This window comes from Sycon ciliatum, chromosome 6 (genome assembly GCF_964019385.1).
Source record: "Sycon ciliatum chromosome 6, ocSycCili1.1, whole genome shotgun sequence".
NCBI classification, from domain to species: Eukaryota; Metazoa; Porifera; class Calcarea; order Leucosolenida; family Sycettidae; genus Sycon; species Sycon ciliatum.
Window position 1 is genome coordinate 6,115,355 of NC_088648.1, and position 23,717 is coordinate 6,139,071.

Here is a 23,717-nt window from a genome sequence, read left to right on the forward strand (position 1 = left end):
CTAAGTGCAACAGGGTGCTTGAATTTGACGACTTCTGAGTTCTTGGCTGATGGACTACAATGACTACATGTATCTTGCACGCATTTTTGTTGCATGGACAACATACGCATACAAATTTCTCGTAGCAAGTCCATATACAGTAGACCGTGGTGTTTTCCGCTGAAGCGAATCCGCAGAAGCGACAGTCTCGCTTCGAAAATTTTGGAGGAAGCGGATTGGAGTTTCCGCTGAAGCGGAAGTTCCGCTTTTCGCCGTTGCCATGCCATTTTTCGCTCCTGCGACCTCGCTTCAGCGTATACGCTACTTTCGAGTGCATGTGTGACCGGGCCCTAACATGCTGTCAAAATCGAAAAACTATTTACCTGTCACGAAGTCTGAAGAAAACGTTGAACGGTCTCTGCTTGGATGACGACTACACCATAGCTCAGTGGTTAGAGCATCGCTGGCTACAAGCGAGGGTCCCTGGTTCGAGTCCTGGTGGTGACAGTCAATTGTTTCTTCAGACTTTTCCCGTTTGTCTCTTTCCCTCAAACCAGTTAATATTTTATTTACATGTACTTACTTTTTTTTAAATCCGAGTATCTTGTATTCAGGGGGGTTATGGACTCTTGGTGGGATGGTGGGCAAGGCAGAAAAGAACTCCGTCCTCGGCGAACAGAGTTTGGCTGTATGAGGGAGAGCTGTAGAGAGGGACAAAACTCTTTTCGAGTGAGGGTTTGAGGGTCGGCTAGAGGCCAGTCAGGGGCATAGGATCTACGCAGGAGACGGAATGATTGACTGAGGTGCCACCGCCTGTGTTTGCGAGAAGGCATTCACCACTGCTCACGCCCTGTCCTGTCCCTTCACTGAGGCTTCAGTGGGTTCCCCTCGATCCGCCCATAACGAGGTGCGCGACATACTGCATGGCAAGATCATTGAAGGGTATTGTATTCTTTTATTTCAATTCGCTCAGGGCACAGGCAATACTGCCTTCTCACCGAAGAAAGGATTCTCCGATTCCTACCAAAAACGAGAAATCTGCGATATGAATATGTATGAGAAAGATATGAGAAAAATGAATAATGATGATGTCGGATTAAGGGGGTTCGGGACAGTTAGGCCCAAAAATTTAATTTCAACATCAGACCAATCTGACATCAGGTTTGAATAGGTACAGCCTTATATTTTCGCTTAGTAACATCAGTTTTTCAATTGCCCGAATAGGTCTTGCCAAAAACACAATTTTCCTTGATGACACAAAATAACACAAAATCCCAAAATTGATGAGAAATCGTCCATAACATCAGTTAGGACAGAAAATATGACCTAAAATTTTACAGACTGTTCGAGGTATTGACTAAGATGATATCAACACCGAAAAATGTACACTTTGGTTGACGATGGGATCCAGGTCGTCATTTCCTGGAGAAGAACAAAAAGACGCAAAAAATGAAACTTCGAATATTTTTTGCAGCTTATTTTTGAGTTTGCCCCATATGTGGATACTTCAAATACGTTCTATAAGTGGGTTGGAACAGGTTTACCGCGGCGAAAATAGGGGTCACCGTGCATATTCTGGAGAAAAATCCAAAAAACTGTCAAAATTTGCCTAAAATTGGTAAATTCACGTATCTATATTGCTTGTACTTCTCTGCTGCTGCTTTGGTCATAACTTATTGGATTTTTGGCTGTTAGGTGTTGCATAAACTCACTAGAGCCCTCGGCGTTCAGAACAATACAAGGATGGAATAGCTGAACTAGTAAATTTGCCGGAAAACCCTGGGTGCACGCATTTTCGATAGGTACTTTTCTCCATGATTACTCTACTGTTGGTACTTGGTTGTGATACATGTACATGTAGCTGTGATAGCGCTTAGCACAGCCCCATATCAAACTCCAATGAAAGCTGACATGTTGGAACGAATCAGACATCATTGAGTCCTCTTGTTCTTCAACTATGCGAGCTAGAACGTGTCCCAACACTGGCAAAAATGATGGTATTTTACGGTGCGCACAAACAAGTGAAGCACTGTGCCACAGGGCGTTCCTTACAGTTGGGTTGCTGCTGATTCTTCGCTAGGTGTTCAGCCACCGCTAATATAATCTTCCTTGAGACTGTCACCCGCTTCTTACCTCCGACTTGCTCCTTCATCAGTCTGGAAATGGCTGGCTCACCACTTCGTTTGTAGGACAAGACAACGTGCTTCATCACCAACCCACTGGCAGCTGCCCGCACTGCAACTGATTTAGAGAAGCACGTTGCTTGGACCAACGGTTGAAGGGTGGCCAGCCGCTTTTGCTGATGTTCTGCAAACTCCATCGCCGAACATGCTGATGCAAAAGTGACAGAGTTCTACAGGATACTGGCATCAGGGCGAGCTTCGACAATTTCAGCTAGGGCCGCAACATCCGCAAAAGCATCATGAGCAGCGAATTCATTCCCAACGATGAACTATAAATCAATCTGAGGCTGTAGCTTGGGAGCTCCGGTATCGCGGTTTAGGGATCAGAGTGTTCACCCAGCACAAAAATGCACACCATCGACACACACACATCCGTGCACACATACACACACACACGCACACACACACACACACACACATGCATGCTCTCACACGCAATAGAACACACGCGCGCGTACACACACATACATTCACGCACGTGTGCGTACCCACCCACATGCATGTGCACACTCATGTGCATGAGTGGAGATGCCCGCATACACATGTCACACCAGCATGCCCTGGGAGCGGTCATGCACGCGTGTATAGTATGTGTGCGAGGGCACGTCCACATGAGCGCATATGCATGCTCATACATGCGTATGGTGCACACATGCACAAACATGCAGGTCTATGCAAACACACACACACTCGCGGCCGCCGCGCATACAGTGTGCTCATACATTTCCATAGCCATAGGGTGGCAATGACTCGCAAATATCATGAATAAATCTTATGAGATTGAAAAACGCACTTACCCAAAGCAGCTTTGGTGTTGCTTGTGGAAGCACGGGGGCCAGGGTGTTGAGCAGTTACAGGGCTATCTGTAATGTATCTATAAAATTCTCCATCCCACACTGCTGACACGGAATGACAAGTACGCTGCCCAGGTCGTACCTAGTACCTCTTCTCTTCAACGCAATCAATGAGCGCCAGAGGTTTGCCACATCCAGGATTCTGGCACGCAGACAATCACACAGCCAGATACCTGAGATGAACGATTCGTCGACCGTGAAGAGGGGCACTGAACGACCTCTTCGCGGGAGTCGAATCCAGTGGCGTTAGTGGTGGAGATCGCCCTTTCCGTTTTTCAGGAACTCGATCGATCGTTTGAGTTTGCGAAGCGTCCCCGTCCTCGGCTGCTTGCATCGTCCAGTACGCAGAATGAGAGGCCGCGTCGTGGGTGACGGATTACTCTCCCGCGTCTTCATCTCCACGACACATCGGCAGGAGAACCGATCTATCCAAAAACCGCCAATGTCAAAACAAATCCGCAAGTCCACTAGTGGCTGAGCTTCTTCCTCAAATCTTGTCTCGACTCGAGCACGCGCTGCGAAGTCATGGTCAAACTGCTTATTTTTTTACTCGATTGTGCATGATCGCGTCCCATTTTTCCACTCCGAAAGGCATTATTTTTCAGAAAAAAATTCGGAAATCCAACATGGCGCTAACCGTCGCGAACCTCGCGGGATTCACAGAAGCTTTTTTGCGATGCGACACGCGATGCGACAGACGCGAAACCGGGAAAACCCCAAATCGCAGCCATGTCGCACCCCACGCAACTGCCGCAACTGGGCCATCGCAGGCCATCGCAGAAGTTGAGCTTGGCTCAACTTTTGCGATGCGATGCGATGCGACAAGCGATTTGGTGTACGATTTTGACCTTTTCTACAGCAAAGTTGTACAAAGGTGCAAGAGTTGCCTATAAATTTTTACAAGTTGTGTCAAACCGCGCGAATATCATGGTGACGTACCCAAATCAGCAAAACTTTGTCGCATCGCTGACTTCTTCTGTGAATGGTATTTCGCGAGTTCGCATCGCACGCATCCATCGCAGATCGCGTCGCATCGCAAAAAAGCTTCTGTGAATCCCGCTTTACGATAGTTTAGTTGTTATGCGAGATTTCCCTGACGATTACAGATAAAGCGGAGGCAAATGTCCAGAAAGAATGCGAGAACAAAATACAGCGTTCCGGAAAGGGTGTCGCCCTCAACGTCGCAGTGGAGCCACATCTCCAACCCCTGACTGGGGAGCAGTTCCAGCTCCGGTCAGCATCAACCGAGGAATCGGCGAGGATCAAGCTCGTTTGGATGTGGTGGCCAGTGGAGTTGGAGGGGGGGGGGGGGGGGGGGTAGGCACCGGCGGATTCTGCTCGAAAATGTGCTCCATTTTTTTTATCCACATACCAAACATGCATGAAACTTACCAGAAAAAGTACCGAACTCTGCCAATTTTTTTGCCAGCAGAATCCGCCGGACCCTAGGGGGGGGGGGGGGGATACATTTTCAAAAAGTAGGGGATAAAGGGATATAGTCAATTTGTCGTCATTAATCCTGCTGCGTTCGAGTATCATGTGTCTGCATGGGGCTCGCCGAGTTTGGCAGCCTCCAATGGATGGCTGTGCCTCCCTGGCTGTCGTGGAGGCTAAGGTGTAGGGTCCAGCAGATAATGCTCCGAAAATGTTTGGTTAATGCTAATCATAGTGCTCCAAAAACTACCTTGTAATGCTGATTATAATGCTTCAACAAGGGCTATAATGCTCTTGGTTTGGAACAAGAATGGAAGAAAGGCTGCACATTGTCAAACTTCCAGGAAAGGACGCATTTAGTCGATCTGCCTCCGAAGCTGCTACAATATCTCTCACGAGCTCCACCACTTCTTAGCACTATAAGACACGACTCGAGTCTCCATTGGCTGCTCTCCATTGCAACTTTGATGCAGGGCTGTGGCTGAATAGTGGGTGTATCGAATCTTTTCCCTTGCTTATCCATGTAGTGAGAGGTGAAACCATTATTGCTGGTGATCATTTGGATGCTGGAAGCATATCATGGGAAGTGGTATTCCTGCCTGCAGACAAGCTGTTCCACTCTGTGAAAAATTTCTTCATCTGAAACAGCTCACGTGAGGCCAGTCCGAGACTATCTCAGATCGAGATCCCTCCCATCTGCGGAAATCCTGAAAACACGTGGTCAGAAGTAATTTCGCCGCTCTACATCCTCTGCTTGCGCTGTCCTCTTCTCCTGAGGTTGCGTGGAGACAAATGGTTGGCCAACGTGAATACTCTTCTTTTCTGATAGCACTTGACTGTAGGCCTTGCACTACAATCGTCCACGACGAACTGTACGTGCTTCACCAGGAAAGTAAGACGCGCTCCTGAACACTCAAATCGACTTGGCACTGCGTCCATGAGAAATTCTAGTTCTTTTCGAGCCTGCTGAGCTGGACTCGGCAAAGGCAGTTATTTGGAACAAGCTCTTTCTGTATATAGCCGCTCCTTCATCCAGGTCCAAATTTATCAGTGTTTTCTTCAGTATCGCTAGAGATGCTATGGCCAGAGCCTATGGCACAAGAGGAAAACTCCTCTTCGTCTCTTTTTTAAATATTTTTATTACTAAAATGCCATGTGGTGCACGCAATGGGAACATGCAGCAGCCATAGTGGTGGGGGCCAGGCGCTCCGTCGACCAACTGGTCTCGAGTCCTAGGGACCGGCGGATTCTGCTCGAAATTCAAAAGGTGGCAGATTCTGCTCGAAAAGCAGTGAAATTGGCAGAACCATACAAACCGTATGGCGGGCAATTCCTCGAATTCTGCTCCATTTCTTTATCCACATACCAAACATGCATGACACTTACCAGAAAAAGTACCGAATTCTGCCAATTTTTCTGCCGGCAGAATCCGCCGGACCCTAGTCTCGACATCGTTACGCTCTGGACGCACCAGATATATTTTTTAATGGAAGTATGAGGGAAAGAGAAAGAACAGGGGGAGCGGGAGGGGGGGGGTAGATTGAGAAAGAGAGAGTGCATGAGAGCGTGTAGTTCTGCAAGTTCATGTAGCAGGTTTACAAGGCGTCGGTTGCTTGCATCCAGTTGCTGGACAACAGGTGATGGTGGACCATCTTCTTGAACTGCAGCATCCCGTCCTTTGTATGGCTGCTGTGCGAGGATTCTCCGAGGCAGGGAGCTCTCAGCACTCTCAGCACGCAAGCAGGGAAAGCCTTGGCCATGGTTGAGCGGGAACGGCTTTGATATTCACTTCGCGTAGAGGTCTACGTCTAGTCGAGTCTCCTCCATGGCTCTCCATGATTTCTAAAAAAGAACTCCTCGACTCGTAAATCATCGTTACGGATTTTGGGTAACAGCCTCAGTTGCAACGTTGGGCATGCTACATCACCTGTACATTTACCTGACTACGTGTACATTGCTACATAAAGACTTTATTGTAGCAATGGCATTACATGTATGTAGTCAGGTAAATGTAGCATTAGTGCTAAAGCTGTTACGTGTGTTTACAACTTTTTGTTGCCAAAACCTGATATTTCCCGACATTATCCACTATGAAACTCGTTATGCCGCTCAAACCTCACATAATGCTCGTCCTGTTCCTTTCTAATCCTCCATAATGCTCTGATGCTCGGATAGTCTCATAATGCCGAATATAATGCATTATCCGCTGGACCCTACTCACGCTGCTATCTGGTGTTCACGAGGTGTTTGTCGCGCTGGAAACGGAGCGTCTCTGTAAGTAACTTAGTAACATTAGTTTGTATCCCTGGCGATGTTTGGGCCTGGGGAGCACGTTATACATGTACATGTACATGTATATAGTGCTCTTCAGACACAATTTTCCTCAGCCTACTCAAGCTCAACTGATGAGGGGTGAATTCCCCGAAACACTGTGTATTGAGCAGAGAGTGGTGCTTTCTTGCAGGTTTGCCAAGTCGAAGGTTCGATGGACTTCTCGTGTGCTCTGGATGGCAGTCGTTAGTCGCGGCAAGTCGCCTCAGTCAAGTGTAAGCTCAAGTCGGCGGAATAGAGCGAGCTACAGTGTGTGTGTGGGGGGGGGGGGCTAGCCTTGCTTCTGGTGCGAAGAAATAAAATCAGGTATTACATGCCTAGTACATGCCTAGTACGGACTGACATCATCATTACAATCATGTGCGTACTCGCCGCCGCGCCTGAGCTGCCGTTGCCATGGGGAAACGAGTGTTCGCAGGGGCTTGCCCCAGCCACATGTACACAAAGACTCAAGACTCAAGTCAATGTCATTATTGTGTTGTTCGCAGCACGCGCGTTGGCATTCCGTTCATATTTCAAACGGCTGTAGACAGATTGACATGAGGTGTGTGCGCCTTTCAAACTACTCGGACAGACCTGTCTAGCACTGGCAGCCCCACAACGGCACAAGCTCTCCTCAGCAGAGAGCCTGCATGCGCCCAAGCAGGCAGTCTGGGTGCACGGGTAAGATTACCACTAGAAGCAGTACAGTAGTGGTGGAGCAGCATGTCGATGTCCTTGTCTGCTAACACCTGCCTGCGGAGACGCATTGGCAATGGCATACGCCAGTAAAGTCAAGGCACATACACATACATGTGCATGTACATAATTGCAGGGGCGCATCTTTTGCTGATGTTCACCCCTCCAACAGGTCACTTTTCAATAATGAGTGTTTCGTGGAATGGGTGTTTCAACGCACTGCGCACTCCATGGACACTGAGGCGCGGCACCTGAGCACCAGGTTATTACTTGCGCAGGAGCGGCGGCAGTTCTGGCTTCTAAACGTGAAGCCACGGCGTAGACAACAGTCGATGTGGTAGTGTTGACTGTTGGCCCAACACGAGCTACATGTAAGTGCTAGGCGTAGGAACAGCAGCATGCCTCTGTGCCAGGAGGACGTGGAGCGCTCTCTACGAATACTCTACGAGGTACGAGACCTGCATAGCAGTTCTAGTAGCAATGACGAGGAGAAGCTGGCCATAGAGGAGGCCATCGCGGTGCTCGAGGCACATCACACCAGCGGCGCCTTGCCCAAAAGCCCCGAACCGGTCAATGAGAATGGCCACGCTCAGGAATTCTGGACGCAATATGACTCGATACGGCGATCACCGGTGGTTCACGAGGGGCAGCGTATCAACGTCGTTGAGTTCGACAACGTACCCAAGGAGGACGGCCTGGGCGTGCGGCTGGACTATGGCGAAGTGGACAGTGCTGGAGCGGCCGGCGATGGCAGATCTGCCAGTCCGAATGGCTTGCTGCACGATCGTCCCATTGTGATCGCGTCTGTAGACGAGGGTAGCGTGGCGAGTGTGGATGGGCGACTGAGACCCGGGGACCAGGTACTGGAGGTGAACAGGCATACACTGCTCCGGACAACGCTGGACAGAGCAAGGTCAGTCCTGCGCTAGGCTATGCAACGTAATTTATACCCACACTATACACATTGATGTGTGTGTGTGCGTGTGGAATGTATGGGAAGAGCAAGAGAAAGAGGTGTGTGTGTGTGTGTGTGTGTGTGTGTGTGTGTGTGTGTGTGTGTGTGTGCGTGCGTGTGGAATGTATGGGAAGAGCAAGAGAAAGAGGTGTGTGTGTGTGCGTGTGGTGTGTGTGTGTGTGTGTGTGTGTGTGTGTGTGTGTGTGTGTGTGTGCGCGCGCGTGTGTGTATACAATCATGTATATATGGGGGGGGGTGCTACTATGCAATATTCTATCATTATGTTAGTGGTACAGCTATTAGACCGTTCTGAATGAACTACACGTACGTTCACAACTTCAAGTCACAAGTGCGATACGTGCGTTACCTCGTCATCGCGTGTGAAAAGGAGCGTGGGGGAGGGGGGGGGGGGGCAGTGCAGCAGAAGGAGAAGGGAAAGTCCCCAGTGTATCTCCACTGCAATGTGTGGTCCCGATATCAGAATCCTAGCGCCAAGCAACGGCTGATAAAGTGGAGAAGTCCATCTGGCTTGCAAACATGATCCACACACGTAACGCCCCTCGGTGGCCTTTGCCTCCGTGGCAAGTAGCCAACATTGTTAGCAGTCAATCAGCCTCGTATCTGCACTATTCCCACGCTGAAAAGCTATCAAAATCCCTTGGTCACCGCTAGCACACAGAAGCTGAAAGGAGCCTACGAGCAGTGTTTCTTAGAGCTCATTGAATGCAAGAATGGCTGGAATGGTAGCTTCCATAATAACGGTTTTTTTGTTATTCGTCTTACCCCTGGCCACGCTAAGCATGCTCATGAGCGGAACTATCAGACTGAGCGCTCGGGAAAATACGCTGATGCCTGTTTCCAATTTCTGGCTTTGAGATAATACACATGTACATGACTGTGCTGAAACGTTGAGACAGCCAATATCCCATACGCACCAAGAGCCACGACCATGGTACATGTACAATGTAGGTAAGGGACGACATTTATTGGGGGAGACGGGGAAACAGCTAGAGAAGCGAAAGACTGTACATGACAAGAACAAGTTCGGAGAGAGAGAGAGATAGATAGATAGATAGTAGATAGAGATAGATAGATAGAGAGATAGAGATAGAGAGAGAGAGGGAGAGAGAGAGAGAGAGAGAGAGAGAGAGAGAGAGAGAGAGAGAGAGAGAGAGAGAGAGAGAGAACCCTTGCAGAAAGTGTTCAATGCCACGAGGGCAGAGCGTAAAGCACAAGTTAGCAATGGAACTAGGCGGAATTTTAAAGCTGTAAGTCGGAGTTTTTGGCTATCCTCACGATTCCTCAGAGGATCGGCGGAATGTAATGAAACTCCGAGTGACAGGGTAATTCTGCCAAGTTCCAGCCTAATTTCATTGATATCTTGTGTGCGTGCATATGTACAGTATACATAACTGTACGTGTCATTTTGGCAGCCTGGCAGGCGCACTGTAATTGCGTTCTGCATGGAAATGCAGAATTCACCATGGCCGGCCGGGAGAATGTACATTTCTGCACCGCAGCCGGTACTATGCCATCACGCAGTGTCTCAACAGAGAGAGTGGGTCCGGGTCACGCCACGTTCCCTGTACTATTGTGGTGTCGCCCTGCTCCATAATAGCCCAGAACCTGCAAGGCTTGAACGTTTATACATGTATGTACATAATTTGTACATGCCTGTATTGCCTGTTCGAGAACAGTTCCACATGACCAAGAGTTGAGAACATTTGGACGGGATTTCTAGCGCAATAATATTTCGATTAAGAGCCTTGAAAAACCCTCCAAGTAAGCATACACTGATGCACTACACCCCCCCCCCCCCTCTCCGGCCCGCACACACACGCATATGTTCAGGTTATAGAAATACGCACGTACACGTACATGTAGTCCTATGCTGTAGGTAGTGCAGCGCCATTGTTACGCCTGCTTTTGCCTAGTTTTGGCGCGCAGACGGAGTCCGAGAATTTGCGTGGGACGCTACTGGCCGGGGTCCAAAAATAGCGTCTGCCCATTGCGCAATGGAAGGTGGTGAGGAAAGGTTCACTTTATTCGACCGGGGACATACTTGTACATACATGTATACATATACATACATATACATGTACCTGTACACGCTACGTACATTGTAAATGGCACTCTGCTTTCCACTCTGCGTGGAAAGGAGACCAACGGTACAGACACTTCACAAGTTCAAGCAGATATTGTTTTCAGCATTTGCTCTAAATCTAGGCCGATTACAAGCCGTGACGGGATTGGGTACATCTCTGCCAATTCTAAAGTTAGAGAAGAGCTCGTAGTTGTAGCGCAGATGGAGGTAAAAGCGGGGAGTCGGCATTCCAGCACTGAGTCTGCAAGAGCACCAACTGCGCGATACTTGAGAGATGGCACAAACATCCAGCAGTGCGACTCTTCAGTGTTGAGTTTCGAGTCGTCACTCAATATCTCTGAGTCTCCCTCGATATCGGACTGTCAGTATTCGGTTCAGTAGCCGACAGCACGGTCGATTTAGTGTTGTGCTGAAGTTAGTTGCAAGATGTGCAGTGTTGCTTCTTGAAGGCTCGGTACCTGTTGGTGAATTGATCTCGCGCACACTTCTTTTAAAAGGTGTTCATATCCACACGCTTGTCTGCGTACATGGTATGAAGGGTCAGAGATGCTGGGCTTTGTGCAAGCAGTATACATGGTACAGCCTCAGCTATAGTATACAATTAAATTTAGGTGCAGGACACTATTGAGAGGAGCCCTGGTACATGGTCTGCAACACGCGCACACGGTGGATATGGGTCGCCATACCAGAAAGAAGTATGGGTAAGCAAGAGTTTCAGACGGAGTCCTGCAGGCATGGTGCAAACTGGGACATGTAAATTGTAATCAGTCTCGTTATTAACTGGTTATGCTACAAATTACTGCACATAGAGTGAGACAGGCAAGATGACCGCGAAACAGTAACTGTTCTTACATAATGCTAGATTGCACGTGTCGACTGTTACGCGAACTTTACCATCACGTATGTTGTAATTTAAAACGTCGAGCAGTGGGTTTGTACTTTGCAGTCCTGAAGTTTCGTTATTTGGCGAAGGCAGCCAACTGTCTGCCTGCAGTGCATATGTGCATGTATATACAGTGATGTGCGCAGATTGAGTATCCGGTGATACCAATATTCTCCCTAGGCTATGTACATGACATACAATGTACATTATGTAGCTCCATCTGTTACCATGACGTGTGCTATGTCAGCGAAGCAAGTACATGTACAATGTATAAGTTTAGGTGCATAGTCACTGTTACATGATTGTACAGTAAAACCTGGTGTAAGCGACCTCTGGGCATAGCGACCACCTGCTCTTAACGACCGTTTTCCCTTGCACGGACAGTTCTACATAGACACTGTGGGACCTGGTTCTAAAGACCACCTGGCTTTAACGACCGCTTTTCCTTGCACCATGGGGTGGTCGCTTAAACCAGGTTTTACTGTACAATGTTGATCTGTACACCCGGAACAGTGACAACCTGTTCTTGGGGTGCCCGATGTTGCTGCTGACTAAAACTAGTGTGTAGTCTTAAAAAGACCTAACTTGTAGAGAATGTAGATGACTGTACATTGTACATTGTACATGACATGTCGACCAATCATGTTCTTGTAACGTGTAGCATGCTACGGCACTCAATCCTGCGCTCTGCGTTCTCTGGGGTCAGAGTTCACCGTGATCTGGCGGACACGCGCACATCATGCACATTCACATGTACATGTACAAGGGCTAATCCCTGCCACTGCTGCCAGGAATTCACAGTTTGGTCCACGTTCTGGCAGGTACTAGACAGGCTAGGGTATACACTTAACGTTACACAGTATTATACACTATTTATACATGCACGTGCGTGAGACAGGGTATCGCAATCAGCTTTAGTTTGTGCACGCGCCTGGCGTGCAGCCATCGAGTTCGGCGGTTTCTCCGACGGCTGCGGGTTATCGCGATCGGGATGCAACTGATGGTATAATTAAAGTTACTATCCTCCAATAGTCTTGCCACTTGTGTCATCGTCTTTTGTTAGACTATAATAGAGTGGTGGAGGAAATGCGGAGCGCAGCATGCAGCCCATGTACTGAGCAAACCCATCCATGTAGCTCTTCAGCAGAAGGCTGATTTGAACATGTGGTCGTCACTGGTCGAGCTTTGTGTCCTTGAAACGGCGGTCGATCCAAGGCCGCAGCCCGGTGGTCTCGTGTCGGCCTTCCTTGAAGGCAAACTATGACTGATTGTACAGGTCAACTTGAGGAATGTTTAGATATCCTCGATGTGCTAGTTTGTGCATGTACGTGTGTGCAATTAAGTGCGTGCGCGTGTGTGTGCGTGTGTGTGCGTGTGTGCCCCTACTTCTAGTCAGCCAGTGTAGACTATAGACTAATAGAGCCACTGCAAGTGGATGGTCGTTATTCAATTCGTTCTGTATCTTCGCTCTCTGCATTGTATTCTGCGTGCACGTGGGTTCCTTCAACCTAGTACCTCTGTAGGACTTGCATACCATTCGCCTAAACGGCGAACGATCTCACACAGAGCTAGTCGAGTACCGTAACGTTAGTACTGGATGCCTGTAGTAGCTCCTCATCCCTCCGCAAAGTCCAGATAAAATTAATGACAAGAGCATACCAAGATGCCTCTCTGCGGCGTCTTTGGAGGTCCACGAATACAATCAGATCAGAGAAATTGCTTCACGCTTTCTCCTCAGGATCATTTTGATTGTCTTGTGTTCTGATGCGTGTGACGTAGCAGCACATTGTAACACTGTAACCCCACCACCCTGTATCGGATGTAAGACACTTTCCCGGCATGCAAGGGCCTCCCTGGAATGAGACACATTCGACATGTAGGTCGGTGTTAGCCAACAGTAGGTGACACCTGACATGTGAGGAGCCCCGGTGGGTACATGGGTGCGAATGTGTCCCGCTGCCGTGATCGCACTGCGTCGCAATGCTAGAACAGTAGACGGCATGCACACAGCATATCAGCAGGGGGGGGGGGGGGCACTAGCATCAGCGGAAATCCACGGTTTGCGGCGTAGCAGAAAGGGAGCCAGTATTCAATATGCAGTATTCTTTGTGATTGGGTACGATAGCCAGTAGATAGCCTGTGTTGCACATGTAAATGCAGTCTTCCGCCTCAGGTCAGGACGTGGTGGTAGGAAAAGGTTGCATGGCCAAGGCAAGGCAAGGGTAGATTTTGCTGCAACTGTGTATGGAGCCTTGCAGGTCGCTCAGGCCAATCAACAACAGGGGGCTAGGGTTCATGTGATCGTCCAATCAAAGCCTAGACTAGTCGACTAGGGAGCAGGGTCGGGACACTAGCCTTTGGCAGGCAGCGTCAGGCGCGCGCGTACTTGTTCACTGGTAGCGGTACACTACCGGTACGTGCACAGCAGAGAGGATGGCATGCATAGCATAGGGTGCACCATCCTGACCTCAGCACCTGTATCACCCACAATTCCATTGTACAGTAGCATGGATCAAGGACAGGGCAGCTTGCAGCGAACGACGTCACTAGTAGTACGAGTAGTAGCAGAGCCACAGCTACAGACTAAGCACAGTAGCTCAGAATGAGAGGGAGGTGTGGATGCTGGTGATGCTGCTGCCTCAACTGTCTTGCTCTACATGGTCAACTCCAACGTACCAGTGCGCGTAACACACCAGAGGTGATGCTAGTAATAATCAGGAAGGGCTGACGGCAGGATCCAGAACAATGCTAGACGGTGTCAGCATGACTTGAACGAGTGTTACAGCTCTCCTCCTTGTCCACACCAGGACACACTGGAACGGGAGGAAGGAGAAGCGTGCATGTCATAGTACTAGTATCGTTCATCACTCCTCGTAAGTTAGTAAGTTAGTAGTTGGCCAGTCGCTACGGCCAGACCTATAGTGGTGCTGCCATCGAGTGCTGTTCTGTTGGGAGCGTCAAACCATTCCCATTACGCACACCATGGCGGAGCAGGAATGGCGCAGAGGATCGACGCTGCGTCGATCAGTGGGAAGGTGAGAAGGAGAGCAGCACACACATACACACACGCATGCAAACTCACACAACAACAAGTCAGTCGCAAATATGCCTGTGTGGAAAGAAACATACACACACACACACACACACACACACACACAAACACACACACACACACACACACACACACACACACACACACACACACACACACACACACACACACACATACTTCAGTACGCATACAGACACACACGCACACACACACATACACACACATGCTTCAGTACGCGTACAGACACACACACGCACGCGCACATGCACATACATACAATAACAGGTGCTTTCTAGTCTTCTCACAATGAATAATATAAAGCTGTAAGATATGCACACTAGCTGACCAAGACGAAATCAGGGTGTCAAAGGCGTTGGAAAACGACGATTCAAACTTGCTTGGGTCGCTTGTCTTGTAGTAGGCACTTCGAACAGGTTTTAATCAATATCCATTCACTCTTCGGTTACATTACTATCATGTACCTGTATCCTGAACTTGTCTGTGTGTGAATTGCTGAACGTTATTGGTGTCTACTGCGTGTGGGGTTGCAGAGACCGCTAAATCAGGTGAATGCGAGCAGATGGCGAGATTCGTGGTCGACAAGTATATTATATTCGAACAGTACTTACGTAATGCATGGTGCCTGCACCAGCGTGGCGGTGATTTGGATTATGTCAGCAGAGTCTGCTGACGATTACAGCAATTGTAGTAGTAGAGAAAAGGATCAAGGGACTACAAGTTACGCTATAATGTCCACTAACACCACCAGTCACTTACCGGTATCAATCAGGTAGTGGACATTATAGTGTAACTTGCAGTGCCTTGTTCCTTTTCTTTACTAACGTTATAATCCTTGGCTCTCCATACGAGTCTACAATTATTGTAATAGTTTTGTTGCCTGATGTCGGATCGTGATAACGTGAAACTCAGAGTAGGCATGGGCGGGTAATGCTAGCATTATGGCTGGCATTATAGTCCCGTTTTCCAGGTGGCATAATGCTGGCATTATAACACCATTTCGCATGCAAAATTGGCATTACAAGCATAATTGCCGGTCGACAAAGGTGTCATGCCTGAAGCTGGCTAGGTTCAGTTCCGAAAATCGTGCATCTGAACCCGTCTGGCTTCGTCCGGAGACTTGACGTTCCAAGACGGCCTTCTTAAATCGACTTTTCCAACTTTCAACCTGGCATTATGGAGTAGTGTGAGCAGTATAAGTGGCAATATATCCTCATATTATGAGCATTGCCTTTAGCATTATCGCAGCAAATAACTAGCATTACCCGCCCATGCCTAACTCAGAGTCGAGCTTCCTCTCTCTACTGTACACTGTACTCGTGTAAATAATACAATCATGTATATGTAGTCCTCCCTATAGGCTATAGACAGTTGTCTAAAGTCCCTAGGCTGCTTACAGTGCTCAATGTCCGGTGGACAGAGCCAGTAATACAAATATTACACAGCAACGAAGCAAACAAATCTCATTCCGCGAGTACTCGGAGTTTCGTGTGACAACACTCATCAGGCAGCATGTGTTTGCTTCATTGCTGTGTAATATTTGTACTCCTCCCTATATGTAGTCCTACCTAGTGGTGGAGGTGCTCAGCACGATGGCGATACTAATAGTACTCGAAGTACTGAAATGGCGTAAGACATTATTGTGTGTTCCGGCCAGTTGAATTGCTATTGCGGCGTTGGTGGCTTGTTAATGACTCATCATGGTTTAATTGCTGCTATTTCTTGCCACTGGGTATTATGAGAGATGTGCTAGCTAGCACCCTTACAGTATGAGGAAGTGGGAGCATCAGTGTCTTCAGTGACCTGCTTCTCTTGACTGTACAGTTGAAACTGCCTTCTGTGGCCAGTGTGGGTGTTCTTGTATTCGTGAAACCCGATTGATTGTCTGGGATCATGGGATGGCTTCCAGTCTCCCTCCCAAACCTTGTTTTTAAATGGAATTCTGAACAATACTACAGTCACAGTTGGTTTCTGAGAATCTGAGCTCATGAAGTCAGTTTCAACTGTTTGTGGGGACTTGACGGCGTTCCTTGCACGGAGAGCGGATGAATGACACCAACACACATTTTATTAGGTGCTGATTCGGGTGTCCACTGTCCAAGGGATGGTGTTACTGAACACAGCTTTCATGCGTGGTGGACTAACGTCGTTTGTTGGGTGTCCTGATCGTAACGTAACCGTCGTTTGTGTAGTCATGTTTTCGTTGCGTCTACCCCACGCCGGCTCTAGGATATGCCATTGCGAATGCGATGTAAATGTAGATCACGTGCGGCCTGTACATGTACATGCAGCTAGATGTCCCTGCTGTTGAAGGGGAAATCCGGACTCTTCTTGGCTTGGCATGGAGAGCAGCAGCGCCGGGCGCCCTACGGACATGCATGCGTGTACTGCAGTTGCACTGACGCAGCGCGGTGCTGCACCCGAGTTGTGGTCTCGGGTTATTCCCCGCTCCAGGCCATGCCATGCCAGGGTCTGTGCAGTGGAGGTCGCACACAGTGCACGTGCTGGGGTCAAAGTTCAGCTTTGCCAGGCGCTACGAATACATGTATGATGCCTTGATGGTGATTGTCCTCCTTTTCATGCGAGGACTCATATCACGCGAGTTGTAGCTCGTCTTCGTTGTTTCTCTGACCCGCGTCAACTGAGCGAGCTATGTGAACGTGTAGAACCCAACGTCGGAATCTTTGTTTCTGCCATTACTAAACTGAGTACAAGGTGTTCCCCGCGAGGTGCAATCAACGACCCGTGGCTTTTGGAATTTGAGGTTTTGGCAGAGGTGGCCTCTTCAAATTCTCGAGTGTCCACTTGCTGTCCACTTGTGGACGCGCTGAATTCCTGCACCACACATTATGTGACATAGGTATGCAAGTGTGCGTGTGTCGCAGAGCTGGAGGTCCGTGCTGAGGAATTCCTAGCGAGACAGAACACCAAGGAGTGTGGTGCCTGGTGAACTTGAACATGTGCACTCCAGGCTGTTCTGTGGAACGACTGCAAAGGGTGTGCCATCAGTTCCTCGCTCATTTCCCCAAGTGTCCTCTACATGTCGACATTGGTTCGCATAAGTAGCTACATGGGCAAACAATAGTTGTTCGTTCCTTCTTCCACAAGACCGTCAGCTGGCGGACAACACAGCAGTACAGATACCACGGGAAATACGTCACATGCAAGTTCAGCACAACGTTGAGCAAGCAGGGACGTGATAACCGCGAAGCAAGGACTTGCACCTAGGTTGCTGGCACGCGAAAAAAGCTTGTTCTCACTTCCTCTGTCGAAATGCCTGCAATGCCTGTGTGCATTATTTCTCTTATCTATCGATGTTATTCTGTAATGCTCAAGCCGCGAAAGACGTGTATCACAGAGTTTCCTAGTGAGTTCAATCCTGTGGAGCAAGCGGAGAGTTGAAGTAAATTTTGACTCTGGCCTGAAATCGCGTTGTGTGTGCCGGCGCAACTAACTTACTTCCCCTCTCGCCTGCTCGAGCTGCCCCACCCGGCATCGTCGCGTGAATCACCATCAGATTCTCTCACTCTTCCACTCTCAACCTCTCGCCTAGCCTGCCATTCACCGGGGCTCAATAATCGTCCATACGCTACCATAGATTCGCTGTCCACTGCTTCACCAAACAGTACTTGACACGACTAGGTTTCTAACACGAAATTCGGATGCTTTCGGCTGACGCAGAACGGTAGACCTGCGTTGTACCTCCAGTCACAGGCGCTGGATGGGCGCAATGATCAATGGTTGCATTCTGTGGCTGGGATAGCTCTCTCTGTTGGCGCTGCCTCTCTACCCATTGCGCACGCCGGAAGAAGCTCTTCTGGCGCCTACTCCACGCTTTTCAAGCAGCCACAGTACACTACTGCATTGTAGCTGAACTGGCTTCCCTGGATAGATCCGACGCAGCCATACTGCCCATAGTGACTTTGTCACAGTTTGTGCTGAAGATTGGTCCTCGGTTTGAAGTTCTGCACGCATGGCGGTCTTACTTTTCAGCGTGTGAGTGCGAGCGGGCAAGTGCTAGGTAGCCGTCAAGGCGAGTTTCCCGTCGCTGTCGATTCAGTTGGCATGCTGGCCGAGAGAGATTATCTGCTACTACTACTAGTGCTAGGACTGTGTATCAGTGACCAGGTGACGGCGCGCGGGAGAGCAGATCGAGGGGGAAACTAACTTGTCGAGGACTACCTCCCGCTGTTGGTACATCCATCGTGCGGAATGACGCTCTGAAGTGGAGGAACTGGAGACCATCGGAGACAAAGCAAAAGTCGAGCGGACGTCTCTTTGTCGTCAAGCCACCGTGACGGGTGAGGCGTTTTCAAGTGTTTCTGTGTGTGCGAGGAAGATTTCCGTGTGTGTTATCGCCAGTATCGGTGTCATCATATTGGCTTGCGGTGCATGGGTATCCGTCGAAATAAACAAAGCGTCCCTGATCTACTCATCCGCATTGTGCTCGCTGTGGGCGACCAGGTTTCTCACTGGCGTCCTACCTACTCGCAGTGCTTTCGGGCTGACGGGGTGGTGGCGCTGGTGGGATGTCCGCTCGCACGTGTTTGCCTTGTAATTGTCGAGTATCCGTTGCTTGCGTGCGTGCATTAGTCGAGAGAGATAAGGCCAGGTGACTGTCAGAAGAGTTACCTGTGGGACAACGGCGTGATAACCGCGAAAGCTAGTAATAATAATAGTAATAATAATACTTTGCTTAGGAAAAGTATTGCTTTGGTCAGGGGTGGAATCAGAGCTTGTTTGTTCGGCTGTACTTTGATGGAAGACTGAACAAACAGAATGTCAACCCACTACCTGCCAGCTAGTTCTCTCTGTTTGACCAGCAGCACCGTCAAGTGAAGCCTAGCGACACAGCACAAACGGAGCGTATCCAAAACAAACTGACGGAGTAGTACAGAGCTACTCAGAATTTGGCATGATGATGGTGGTTATTGGCCTTTCTCACTGTGAACTACGGAAGAGGAAACGAGCCAGGTGTTCACGGAGAAAATCAGTTTCTGAAATTCGAAGCAAGCGTCTGGTGTGGGGACTTGGCACGAGTGATTGTCGTGTCATGTGTGTGTGTGTGTGTGTGTGTGTGTGTGTGTGTGTGTGTGTGTGTATGTGTGTGTGTGTGTGTGTGTGTGTGTGTGCGCGTGTGTGTGTGTGTGTGTGTGTGTGTGTGTGTGTGTGTGTGTGTGTGTGTGTGTGTGTGTGCGTGTGTGTGTATGTGTGTATCGTGTTCCTAACCCAGCTCATCGTTTTCTTGAAAAGAATTTCTGTAATTTTGCAAGCACTGCAAAATATACAGTAAAATATTGAGTGTAGGCTAAGAAGAATTGTTACATCCCGTGACAACACACGGGCAGCACGTCATCCTGCAACTTTAAATACATGCGGCAGGTTTGATACTAAGTTAGTACAACTTCACTATTGAAATGGAGCAACTAACGCATGCAGTTAACTTTTAAATGTCACCCAAAGGACTTCAGAACTTTTCCTGAAATGCGACTTTGTCTAAGAGCAACAAGAAGGCCTCGGGCTAACACGGCGTGTGGCCATGATTGTTTCAATCATGTTCTTGTTGAGTAAAGTTGTTACCTTACATGTCTGTGCCCCTGCTGTAGAACTAACGTTAGGCTATTACTGTACATGCTGTATCAAAAGAATAGTGTACAAAAAGATAGAGAGAGAGAGAGAGTCACAATGCTGGGATAAGGATAACCACTTGTCTGACAACAACGGGCTTATACATATCTTTCTGTTGCCCGATGATTGCATAGCATGAAACTGCCAAAGAGTTGCTGGTCTTGCACCTTGTCGTTCACTGTACATGTCCATGTACAGTTGCGCTCACTGAAATACGACCTAAAGTGTAAAATCTGGCACCCGGGGGACCAGATCTGGTTACATCACTGTACTTGTACATGTGTACACGTCCAGCCGCATTCGTATCACTTCCAGGGCGTCAAGGTCCGTGCAAGTTGAGGGCACCAAATATGCACTTTGGGTTGGATGGGCGGGTTGTATTTCGCCGAGCGCAACTGCACATGTCCCTGTACATGCTAACCCATTCTCTCCTCTTCTAACTTGCCTACTTGTGAGAAGGCACCTTTGCCTGTTTGCCACGGTACGGCTGTACGCCTATAAATACAAACAGCAATGACAACATCAACATGCACAGCCGATGTTGTTGCCATAGTTACCAACCAACCATATCCACCGCGTGCCATGTTTTAAGGTGGCCGAGAATTCCGGTGTATGCTGACGCTGGCGTGATGCATGTGACGTGTCTTACCTAATGTACTCTCAATGTTCTGTATGTCCATGTGGTGTGTGTGTGTGTGTGTTTAGGTGGCTGCTGGACAGTGCAGTTAGGCAAGGTCGTGTTCTTCTCGCCATCGCCGAGAAGCCCGGAGCAGTGGAGCACAGACGTGGCGGCGAACCAACGCTGACATCCTACAACAGGAGAGGTAAGCATGAAGCTTTTGCAGTCCAGTAAAGCTCAGTGTGTCTAGCCTACGAGAATAAGAGGATGGAAAAAGTTTTTTTACTCCGAGTTTCACGCACTAAGCGATCATCAGAAAACAGCCTACATGTAGCCTGCATGTAGCGAAGATCAGTGTTTGTAGCGCGACAGCCAAGATCAGTGTTTGTAGCCCAGCCAAGATCAGTGTTTGTAGCGCGACAGCCAAGATCAGGAGAGGGAAAAGCCGAACGCTCGAACAAGACCAATCTTGATCGGAGCATTGATAATAGTCCATAGTCAATTGCGTCTTTGTGTGGAAAGTGTAATCACTCCCCTCTAGATATGCACAGATTATGTAGTTTAATCTAACACTTCCACACGGGAACTGAAGATAACCATTAATGAAATCTCACTTCGACACTCTAAATACGGTGCCTTCACTGCGAATAGAATCGATTTTACTCCACCAAATGTTTGTGCCTAGCCCAACACCGGGGTGGAAAAGTTCAGTTGTAACTAAAGTTCGGATAAGGGCACAGTGCACTATCCTACAATCCTTTCACAGTTACACTATAGCTCAGTGATTAGAGTGCCGCTGGCCTCAAGCAATGGTCCCTGGTTCGAGTCCTGGACGTGACAGTCATTTTTCTCCAGCCTCATTTTTCCCTTTTCCAACGCCATTGACCAATGAGTAATCCTTTCATATTGGCTTTCCTTTGTGTCCATGCCCAGGTTCGCTGATCAGTGATCTGATCATCCACAGTGAGATTTCAGAGAGCCTGTCGATATCGGAGGGCATTGACGAGGAAGGAGAAGCTGACCAGCAGCAGCACGACGACGACCATCGGCGTCATTCTCGGCAAGACTCGGCGGACATGTCGCGGCGGCAGATCTCCAAGAAGGAGGCGCGATTGATGCGCGAGAGGAGCATGACCTTGCCCACACCTACACGCGCCGAGCAGCGACGATTCAAACATTCCGGCGGCTTCAAGGTTAGTGAGAAGCGGGATGATTCGTTCTTTAAAAAATGTCACGGTTCGCATGAGACTCGACTGCAAGCCGAGTTTTCCGCATCCGTAAAGAGCATCACCACCCCTTTTTTTGTTCGTTTAATTTGTTGTTCGACTCGAAATAAACAAATGAACAAAACAAAAAGTAAACAACTCCCCAAGGATCAATGGGGAGATGCACCTAAAAGCGGTGGGACTGGTTCTGATCACCTAGTCTATACTGTGTTGAACTCTACTCAGAATTGTGACGAAGAGGTTTACCTCAGAAAGCTGATGGACAATGTACTTTCGAAGTAATCTAGCGTGCTGGGTATGAGAAGACGCACTGCATAAAACAGTTACCAGTTGACATACGAAACTTGCCTTCCTTCTCTCACTCACTCGTCCACTCACTCACTTACTCACTCACTCACTCACTCACTCACTCACTCACTCACTCACTCACTCATTCATTCACTCGCTCACTCACTCACTCACTCACTCACTCATTCCCTCTCTCTGTCTCGCTCACTCACTCACTCACTCACTCACTCACTCTCTCACTTACCTTCTGTATGTGCACATGTGTGCTGCTTGTGTGTGCGCACGCATGCCTCTCACTATCTCATGCAGAAACGTGACGTACGGTTACTTCACATGGTGAACTCGGTGACCAGTGGCCTTGGTGTGGAGATAACAGGCGGCAAAGGATCATCGTTTGGTGATACCGGTATCTATGTGTCGCATGTACGCCATGGCGGTATGGCTGACCGGTATGTACACAGGACGTGTGCCAATGGAGTTGACTCACACTAGGGGGAGGGGGGGGGATTCCAGGGAATGCTAGAGCTGCTGGAATTGGTAGTGATATCTGTATGGTAGCATCGCCTACAAGTCCATCAGGGACAAGCAATCTCTCGTGCTAATACTTCATGTAGTGGTTATACGATTACATCATCAGTTGAGATGCCGCGGCTGTGAGCGATGTAGGGTGATGCACAGTGATGCACAGTGATGCACTGGTGACTCACTAGCGACCTATGTACAATGATGCACTGGTGACCCACTAGTGACTGACCCTGTAAACATGGCGGCCATACGCGGTTCCGGAAGCTACCTGTATATTTTCATGTCTCCATCTCTTGTCTAACTAGGTTTTTCTTGCCTGTTTTACGCACACACACATATACACATACACACTCTCTCTCACACACACACACTCTCTCTCTCTCTCTCTCTCTCTCTCTCTCTCTCACTCACTGTCATGAATAGAATGGGCAAGTTGCGACGCGGCGATGAGATTCTGATGGTGAACGGCCGTAGTATGATTGGCATGAGTCACGCCGAGGCACAGCACTACCTTCACGACCTGCCACCCGGCCCCATACAGGTCGTTGTGGCGCAAGTACCCGAAGCATGGCAGGTAGGTGTGGCACTAGCGTGTATCGTTACGCAACATTTGGTGGCGAAGACTCGATCTACCGGTTTAAGGGCGTGTATACCCTGGTTATAAGTTGACTACCCCCCCCCCCCCCCTTAGGCCAGTTTTAGGTCATCAAAAGGTCGACTTATAACCGGTAAAATGCGGTAATATTATTGAATTGAATCACAGTGAAGAGACTGTTATTGGTGTTAACTGTTAAGGAGTGACGTTTCGTAAATGTGCAAGTGGCTGCGCTGGAGTTTGCAGACCATGCGAAATGCAGACGTCTCTTCCGTTTTAGTGTACGGGTGTCATGCTGGGAACGTGTTTTTCATGCTGACAACGAGAACTGTATGACAATTGGTCAAATTGGCATGCGTAGCATG

The 23,717-nt window shown here is 48.7% G+C and overlaps 1 protein-coding gene across 2 annotated transcripts in view; it reads left to right on the plus strand.

Moving 5' to 3' along the window:
* The first annotated feature begins 7,592 nt into the window (after positions 1 to 7,592).
* LOC135819242 (PDZ domain-containing protein 2-like) overlaps positions 7,593 to 23,717 on the plus strand; it is a 48,810-nt gene continuing 32,685 nt past the window's right edge. The window contains exons 1-5 of one of the 2 annotated variants that reach the window (XM_065332412.1): positions 7,593 to 8,372; positions 20,805 to 20,923; positions 21,652 to 21,911; positions 22,542 to 22,681; positions 23,181 to 23,331. In XM_065332412.1, the coding sequence (XP_065188484.1) occupies positions 7,858 to 8,372; positions 20,805 to 20,923; positions 21,652 to 21,911; positions 22,542 to 22,681; positions 23,181 to 23,331 (1,185 nt within the window). In that variant the 5' untranslated portion in view covers positions 7,593 to 7,857. Of the gene's footprint in view, positions 8,373 to 14,000; positions 14,437 to 20,804; positions 20,924 to 21,651; positions 21,912 to 22,541; positions 22,682 to 23,180; positions 23,332 to 23,717 lie in introns of those variants that run through there. The other variant, XM_065332413.1, reaches the window with a different exon arrangement.